This window comes from Coregonus lavaretus, assembly GCF_964263955.1.
Source record: "Coregonus lavaretus genome assembly, chromosome: 3".
Classification (NCBI taxonomy): Eukaryota; Metazoa; Chordata; class Actinopteri; order Salmoniformes; family Salmonidae; genus Coregonus; species Coregonus lavaretus.
Window position 1 is genome coordinate 44,138,063 of NC_139990.1, and position 9,285 is coordinate 44,147,347.

The window sequence follows — 9,285 nt, forward strand, 5'->3', positions numbered from 1 at the left end:
CGCGGTCTGCAGTTGCCAGACCAGTTGAATTCTCTTAAATTCTCTAAAACGACTTATGATAGATCAATTAACATTCAATTCTCTGTCAACAGTTCTGGTGGACATTCCTGCAGTCAGCATGCCAATTGCACTCTCCCTCAAAACTTGAGACATCTGTGGCATTGTGTGACAAAACTGCACATTTTAGAGTGGCCTTTTATTGTCCCCAGCACAAGGTGCACCTGTGTAATGATCATATTTAATCAGCTTCTTGATATGCCACACCTGTCAGGGGGGGCCAGTATGAAAAATGTATGCACTCACTAACTGTAAGTCGCTCTGGATAAGAGCGTCTGCTAAATGACTAAAATGTAAAATGTTATCTTGGCAAAGGAGAAATGCTCACCAACAAGGATGTAAACAAATTTGTGCACAACATTAGAAAGAAATCAGCTTTTTGTGTGTATGGAACATTTCTGAGTTCTTTTATTTCAGCTCATAATACATGGGACCGACACTTTACATGTTGCGTTTATATTTTTGTTCAGTTTGGCAATGGTCAGGCCTACACCTGAACTCATCAAATGCAATGACGCAGATCCGGCAGCAGATGGCAACATTGCCATCTCGTCATCATCAGTAAGGGATTTTTCCTACAGTAGCCTACTGGTATTATAAGGGCTCAATGTTGCTGGCCTCTACAACATTAAATGACAAAAAGGAAAGCTATGTATGTTTGACTCGTTTTATCAACGCTAATCATAGGTCTAATAGGCTTGTAGCCTACCTAAATTCAAGAAAAATAAAACGCTAAGAAACTAACCCCGAGATAAAACATTCTTACAAAAGCAATGCTCGTTTGTAAAGTCTGACTTTTCATTTGTCTGAGAAAAAATATGAACATTAGGCTACAAGGTAGTAATGGGGTTTCTCCAACTTTTATTGGGAAGAGCTTATTGGCTATATGGCTTTACATTTGTTATGATAGAAAACGAAATACAGCATTTTCAAACGATGATGGCTGCGCAGATAATTGGTGCATAAAACAGAGAGTTAAGATGATAATTATTGTATGGGAAAAGACATAGCCTACTCAGACAGAATAAAAAATCTAATCGTTTATAATTAACCGAATATTCACAGAATGCATAGGGTAAATGTAAAGCAATTTACTAATTAATAGCTCAACCATTTTGTGATGAGAAATGTTTCAGCTTTTAAAATAATATTCGCAGGCCTACAGGATTTGCGGGTTGCGCATTAGCGCTCTCGCCAACATTTCAAAATCAATCAATTCAGGGAATCTATATTCAAATTCAACAAATAATCTCAAACCGTCAATATAAATTATGCGCAATTTTTTGAATAATTAATTCTTACTCTGATGGAGCTAAAATGGAATTGTCCCACACTGATTTTAGTTTTTACGTTTCCAATTACAGGAGGCTATGTTCTTCTGAGTTGAGATTTAATTTTTTTGGCTATGAGTTATGTAGCATATTGGGAACAGATGGTAAAAACTGATAAAAGCTATATGTCCGTCGAAAAGAGTATGAGACGGAATATATAAACAAGGAGGAAGTTATTTCCCCATTTCCTTCAAACACAGGACATCGAATGGTTTCAATTAATTACGACCAAAAAGAAAAAAAAATACTGCCAAGTGGACCTCCAAAAACAGAGACAACCCATGGCGGCCGAGGAGACGCCTTATATTGTGTAATAAATTATAATATAGTTCATTTTCATTGAACACCCATCAAGTCTCTTCATTTGTTGGTCTTTTTGTTTCAGTAGTTCCACATACAGCTAACTGGGACTCTTAAATTTGTTGACGACCTTCTTCTCTTTTACTCGCCTGTTCTGAAACCAGATAGTCACTTGTCGCTCTGTCAGGTTTGACTGATCAGATATCCTTCGTCGTTTGTCCTTTGTGATAAATTTATTGGCGGCATACTCCCTCTCCAGTTCTTTCAGCTGTATCTTGGTGTATGGCACGCGCTTCTTCCTCCCACGTCGAATAGAGCTGCCATCCCCTCCAGATACAGTGTCTGTGTGAAGAGCATAAACACGTGCTTAATTAGCCTAGAAACGTAGTATAGTTTCCAATAACGACTGGGTCTGTCGTGCCTATCCACAATTCACATTACGGTGACAAGATGGATGATGATTTCTTCAAACGAATGATTAATATGCTAATTGTAAAAGGAAAAACAACGCAGGACGAATGATGGTGTTTCTACTTTTGATTTTTAAAAACTGTGAGGTTTATAATGTTGAAATACAAATAATGCATAAGCTTGTGAAAACATTTAAGAATGTATAAACGCCAGGGTTGTGGGTTCGTTTCCCACGGGGGGCCAGTATGAAAATGTATGCACTCACTAAACTGTAAGTCGCTCTGGATAAGAGCGTCTGCTAAATGACTAAAATGTAAATAGCCGTAAGCCCATACCTGGAATTGACGATTTCCATAGATGGTTTGACTGTGGCTGGTCCTTAGCGCAGTAAACCTGACCATTCCATCCGTTGGTGATAGCCCATGGCTGATAAGGCTCCACAGGCAGAAGAGGCTCATGCCTGGGCTCGGTGGGTCCGCTGAGGGTGGGTACCACCGGGACTTCCAGATAGCTGGAGACAGGTTGGTAAGGGCTGGATGAATAGCCTTGGTAGAAAGCGAATTCCTTCGCCCTGGACCCTGGGAACTCCTCTCCTGAAACGGATGTGTCCATGTATTTGTCCCCATAGTCAGAGGAGTGCTGCGCGCAGGACTTCACGCTGCCGTGTGACATCCTACACGGGTAGTAGCTGCTGCCAAAATATCCATAAGGCAAGGACGCATTTGAGGAACTTTGAGCTGCGGAACAGGGGCTGCATTGTTTGACAGCTTCGCCCATGCCAGATACTGGCACCTCGCTCGACGTGTAGGTAGTGCTTGGAGCCAGGGACGTCGGATGCGCCAACAAATTCCTGCACTGATTTGCTGCAAAATTGCCTCCTGCAAACCCCTCCATGTTTTTGTTTATCTCATCCAAACCGTTATCATACAGGAACATGACCGGGTCAATCCAGCGCGAATGGAGAAGTAATGACGCTGTCATAGCATGCCCTACATCGAGACAACCAGCTCTTTTTAAAAAATCCCCACGACTGAAAAAAGAGATATGGAATCTGGGAGAGTAACTGATACCCACGCGCCTGTGTAGACCTAAAGATCGCAAGGTTATTGGGCAAAGCCAGGCACGTGATATGCAAAGATGATGATAAACGTCTAGACTGCAGATAATGCAGATCCATGCCCAAAATGTTTATACGCTAAAACAATATAGCATTTAGGAGGAAAGGGACTACATTTTCTAAACAAGATGAGTAGTTTCGAGATATCATACAGGTAACCATAGTTGTGGTTCATTCTTCATTGGAATCTGTCTGATGTCATTCTTGGTTTATAGCCTAGCATTTTGCTGAGGAAACATCACATGGATGGAGACTGACACGTTAAAATCCTGTTTGTCAAAATGCTGATAAAAACAGTAGAATGGAGAGGCGGTGGACGCAGATTTATGCATGCAACCATTCCGCATTTCAATTTATCAACAGTTATATGGCCAAGGCGTCATTGTAAATAAGAATTTGCTCTTAACTGACTTGCCTAGTTAAATAAAGGTTAAATAAATAACATTAAACAAGGCAGTTTATACGAAATTGTTCAATGGGTTGATTCAAATCAAATTCATTAATGTATATTCTTTTTTTTACTACACCGTGTGAGTCTGGAAAGGACCAGAATGCGCAGAGCTTGGAAACAACGTGCTGCAAAATACACCAATCCATGTTTTTGTTCGATACGTTTTTATCCCACAATTTAATTATACACGAAGTATCCTACTTTTGTTTTGGGCTAATATGATGCTATCAAGGAAGGTGAAACTACATTAAAATGCTTTGGTGGAGAAATATCAGTCATGCAAACTGTAAAGGAAATCATGAATAGTATGTGCATAAAATTCACTGAAAAGTAAACCATGCATGCCACGGCATGAAACACACTGCTATTTTATTTACATTTACATTTTAGTAATTTAGCAGACGCTCTTATCCAGAGCGACTTACAGTTAGTGAGTGCATACATTTTCATACTATCTGCTGTTCAGTCTCTTATAGGCTTTATAACCTACCCACAGAAAGCAGCTAGCACACTATTGGGCAGCGAGGTCTTTTACATATATGGGTTAGACTGCTGGAGGCAAAGGACAAGGTCAAGTTGAAAGTTAGTTGCAGTCCGTCTAGCCAGATATGTTGTTGTCATTCAACCACTGACCGTATGGCTTGAATTCCTTCAGGAAAGGTGAAAAAACAACCCCAAATACATTGTTGAAAATAAACTTTGGTGATCTTTTGACGATGTTTAAAGAAACCTCTGCGCTTATTAAATATAGCCTGTAGCATTTCTTAGTGACTTGGGGTGGGGTGGGGGGGGGGGGGGGGGGGGGGGGGGGGGGGGGGGGGGGGAATATGTATTCATTTGTCCATGTGAGCTTTTGGCAAAGTAGTGAGGAAATTATGTAATTGTAGAAACATGCTGAACATAAAAATGTAAGGCCATCCGACCGGTTTTCGTGTTTACCGACGTGGCATTTCTCCAGGGTTAAAGACATAGTTCCTAGTTTGCCAGGCCTAAACCTATTCCATTCGCATTTCAGACACGTAAAACATTAGCAGACAATAGGAAACTGTGGTTTCAAAGAGAAGTTCAACTGCACCAGCTTTTCAGCTCATTAGGAACGAGAGAAACATTCTGCTCTCTCATGATTTGTTATGCACGTGGTAATAACAGGCTATCTCAGTTAGGCTACAGGCTACTAGAGGAACGAATTGAGCTAATCTATTCGAATCAATGACAATGTAACTGTTTGTGAAATTGCATTTTTACTTGTGCACAAATATAAAATGTGGAAATTGGGTCTAAAAGAAAAAGAAAAAACGAAGCTAGACTATATCTTATTTTAAGTTAGAATTAGCAAAAGGCTACAGGTTACAACATCGCCACTGGCTTTGTCTGTGAGAGAGAACGAATGAACAAATTGTACAGCATTTCTTCCATTAGATGTAGTTGGTTGGAATAATTGAATAACAATGTATTCGACATTTTACAAGCACCAGCACCAAGACAATAGGCCGAGAAGGTGCCTTTTATGGTTAAGGTATTTGCAGGAGACAATTAGGATTTGGTTGTGACACTGCCCTAAAATGTCTTAACCTGTATTCTTCATAGCTATTGAACTGCCCGTGTTTTCCCTGTTACACCGTTCCCAATATATAGCCTGTCCCTATATGTTTGAGATCCAAAAGTAGACATATAGTAGATCTACAAGACTCATGACCCGAATATACAATATCCTGCAAAACTGCCGCCAAAAAAGTTTTTATTTTCGACCACCGATTGTGGCAATTGGACATATCTATTGAAATCTGGTTCCACGGTTTCGGTCGATGCTGTTACCAAGTTCTTTTGGAGGGGATGAGGGATAGGCCTCCGCTTTAGACCTACTGCTATACTATACTGAAGTGTTTCATTCCAAGCCTTGGTATAATTGCCATCCAACCGAGTGGGCAGGAAATATCACAGCCATCGCCATGTCTGCTAAACTCAGTCAGAACTCCTTCCCTTCTCTTCTCTGCGAAGTGCGAATAGAGCCGAGTTCAATGAGGCTGGGCTGTCATGTTAAACCATATGTTAGGCCTATGTTATTTATGCCTGTATTCATGCGTCTTTGAGATAATTCAATGGTCGCAGTAGAGACATTAGCCGCCCTACCACAGTCATTGAAAAAGCGTCATGTAGCTAGTAGTAAATAAAACAATTACGCTATGCTACTACCCACATCGAATATGGCCAGACCCCCAGTGCAGTGGTGGAGTGGGCCGGTGAGGGAAAGGAAGGGATCTAACCTATACTCCTATCTGGCATGATGGACACACACTCAGGCTCTTCCTAGACAAATATGGCTTGCGGTGCCATAGCCACACATTGACTGTGGGACCTGAATCAGCGTGGGCATAGCGCACACTGTAGAAAGAGGCTATACATTGGGCCTATAGTTTTAACAAATCATATCTGGGTCCTTGCGTAAATTCGTTCATCAAAAGGTTGATAGATCTAGAGGACATAGTAATCGACGCTCAAGTAATTTTCAAAGACACCTTTGACCCGCTGAAATATTGAAAGGGTTATTTTAACGTCATATTTTAGGCTATGCACTTTATAGAAATTCGACAGAAAATCAACAATGTGCAAGTATCTAATACCACATATCTACAACACAAAATCCATGTGTTCGTGTGTATAGTGCGTGTGTATCATGTGTGTGTATGAGTGTCTGTGTCTCTTCAGTAGGCCTTCATAGGTGTATTTTTCGTTTCACAAAATAAAACACATAGGCTCACATGATGGTAGAAGTCAATTAAGACCTTTTAATAATGAAAATGGGCAATCACCCCCCTGGAAATACTGTTTTGCGAATGATATAGTCCTATAAAACAACGCCGAATCAGTCTAATCCTATTCATATTGTCATTCTAAAGTATAGTTTTTTATAAATTGATGGTCTACTTAAGAACTGAGTTTGAATGTGACTCAAATTTGTAGCTAAGTGGCCTGTGTAGATGGTAATGTACACATTTTGTTCTAATCCAATAAACCGGTTTGAACTGCATTTCTTAAATATGATTGTATTGTTTATTATTTGGCCGTGGCTCATTAAGGACTTCGCTTAATTGCAGCAACCAACTATTTAGATGTTAATTGGCCTATAGCCTACTAGCTATAACATTCGTCTGAGTATGACCCTTCAGATGTTATAGAAATAAAATGTTCGTTAAGGGTACATTTTGAAATAGAAACAGTTCAGAAATACTAGGCGATACAACATTTCCCTAAAATATTTTTAGTTAGGCCTAACACAAATGTGAATAACAAACAGCGATGTCCTATGCGAAATTGAATAAATACAATTATTAAACTAATAACATAACTATTAACTTATTATTAAACCATTTATCATTTCATCATAATTATTATTATATTTGACGTCCAAATTGACATTAATGTTGGCGTAGAAGTAAAAATCAGCGAATGACGCGTCCTGCGGGATGAGCGTTGTTGAATTAATTCCCTGAAAACAGTACAGACTTCTGCTAACTGACTAGTGTGTGTAGCTCTTTAGATAATACAATACAATTACGTGTAGATACACCTTACGCCAACTTATAGGAGAATGAGTGAATTATTATATAGAAAAATGCAATATTGTTTTATTCTTTTGAACGAAATCTCTAGAAAGGAAGGTAATATCACAATATAATATTGTAGCCTGTTTCGTTTTTACAAACACTGGATCACCTGCTTAGTTTATAAATTATAAATAGCGTATGTAATAAACTGTACTTTTCAGTGAGTGGACAGCCATTATTGATCCCTGCTAGTCAGAATGTGTGCTGGCATGGGGATTTAATTCACTAATAGCAACACATATAGAAAATAGTCATGCATTTTTTGTGGAGCCAAACCTGGTAAAAAATTCCCTTTATGTCTAACACTTATGAGCAAAATACTTAATTTCCCTAATTGTCAGTCGGCTCCATAAAATTTGAACAGAAAAGCACTAACTTCGGAATATATTGTGCACTTGGAACAGAACACAGTTCCTTACTCACTTCTGTCAGTGCAGTTGGCTGCTGGTCGGGACGCTACAACCTGCAGAGGTGGAAGAGGGCACACTCCTATTCAAGATCACACCATTTTAATGATCCTTTCTCTAACTGCACTGCATTTATAGTCACAGTAGATTGATTGAGGCACAACGGTGCTTTATCACCATTGTGCCTAAAAAAATAAAAAATAATAAGAGTCAAGTCCACAACATGTATCAGTGATCCCGCCCCCCTCCCCAACCCAAACTAAACAAGCAGTAGACCTATGGGGTGTGTGCAACCAGCAACAGCATCCCCTTTGCTCTGCCTCTTCCTGCGACAGTGGTTTCATCTCAGATTGGACCCGATTCCTACAAAGTGCACTACTTGTGACTAGGGCCCATAGTGCTCTGGTCACAAGTAGTGCATGATATAGGAAATATGGTGCCATTTGGAACGCACGCTCTATGTAGAACTCCCAGGCTCTCTAGCTAACTCAGAGACACCCAGGGAAACCTTTCACTTTGGCCTGCCTGGCCTGGTTGCTCTGCTCTATAGGACCAAAGTGGTGCTCTGTTTGTAATAGCTGGCAAGCAGATAACACTGCACTTAGTCTCCAGTGCTTAATGGACTTTTTATGGGCTAGCCTTGTGATCGTGTGACCTATGGCATCCTGGCCTCTCAGTGTCTCTCTTGGTAAACTAGATCAGAAACATGCCGCTCTCTTCTTTGTCTTGCGCGAGCGAGAGAGCGAGAGATCAAGGGAGGGAAAGAGAATACAACCGTTTTCTATTTCCATCAGAAAACAAGGACCTCCTTGATTCTTGATGACCATTTCACCCCTTAACTAAAGAGCCCCTTCAATCTACAAAGTTCTGCTGGTGTATCCTGGAAGCACTTCCTTTCTTGCTTCTACAAGTTTTCTGTTTTCCTGACACACTTTGGAAGGCCTCTCCTACCTCAGGGTTAACTCAGTGTTATATTGGCAAACTCCAATGCATCATATCCAGGCTCTGTCGCAGCCGGCTGCGACCGGGAGACTCATGGGCGGCGCACAATTGGCCCAGCGTCGTCCAGGGTAGGGAGGGAATGGCCGGCAGGGATGTAGCTCAGTTGATAGAGCATGGCGTTTGTGGGTTCGTTTCCCACGGGGGGCCAGTATAAAAACATTTATTCACTAACTGTAAGTCGCTCTGGATAAGAGCGTCTGCTAAATGACTAAAATGTAAAATGTATATACACTGAGTGGATAAAACATTAAGAACACCTGCTCTTTCCATGACAGACTGACCAGGTGAATCCAAGTGAAAGCTATGACCCCTTATTGATGCCACTTGTTAAATCCACTTCAAATCAGTGTAGATTAAGGGGAGGAGACAGGTTAAAGAAAGATTTTTAAGCCTTGAGACAATTGAGACATGGATTGTGCATATGTGCCATTCAGAGGGTGAATTGGCAAGACAAAATATTTAAGTGCCTTTGAACGGGGTATGGTAGTAGGTGCCAGATGCACCGGTTTGTGTCAAGAACTGCAACGCTGCTGGGTTTTTCACACTCAAGTTTCCAGTGTGTATCAAGAATGGTCCAAAGGACATCCAGGCAACTTGACACAAC

General features: G+C 40.6%; 1 protein-coding gene across 1 annotated transcript; it reads right to left on the reverse strand.

Annotated features, from left to right (window-relative positions):
• Positions 1-444: 444 nt before the first annotated feature.
• LOC311112370 (homeobox protein Hox-A13b-like) lies at positions 445-3,107 on the reverse strand. Its single transcript, XM_084155459.1, has 2 exons — positions 2,435-3,107; positions 445-2,030 (listed from the first exon to the last, which is right to left on the reverse strand). Exons 1-2 carry the CDS (start codon positions 3,078-3,080, stop codon positions 1,789-1,791), a joined length of 888 nt encoding a protein of 295 aa, XP_084011585.1. The 5' UTR covers positions 3,081-3,107; the 3' UTR covers positions 445-1,788.
• Between the last annotated feature and the right edge of the window lie 6,178 nt (positions 3,108-9,285).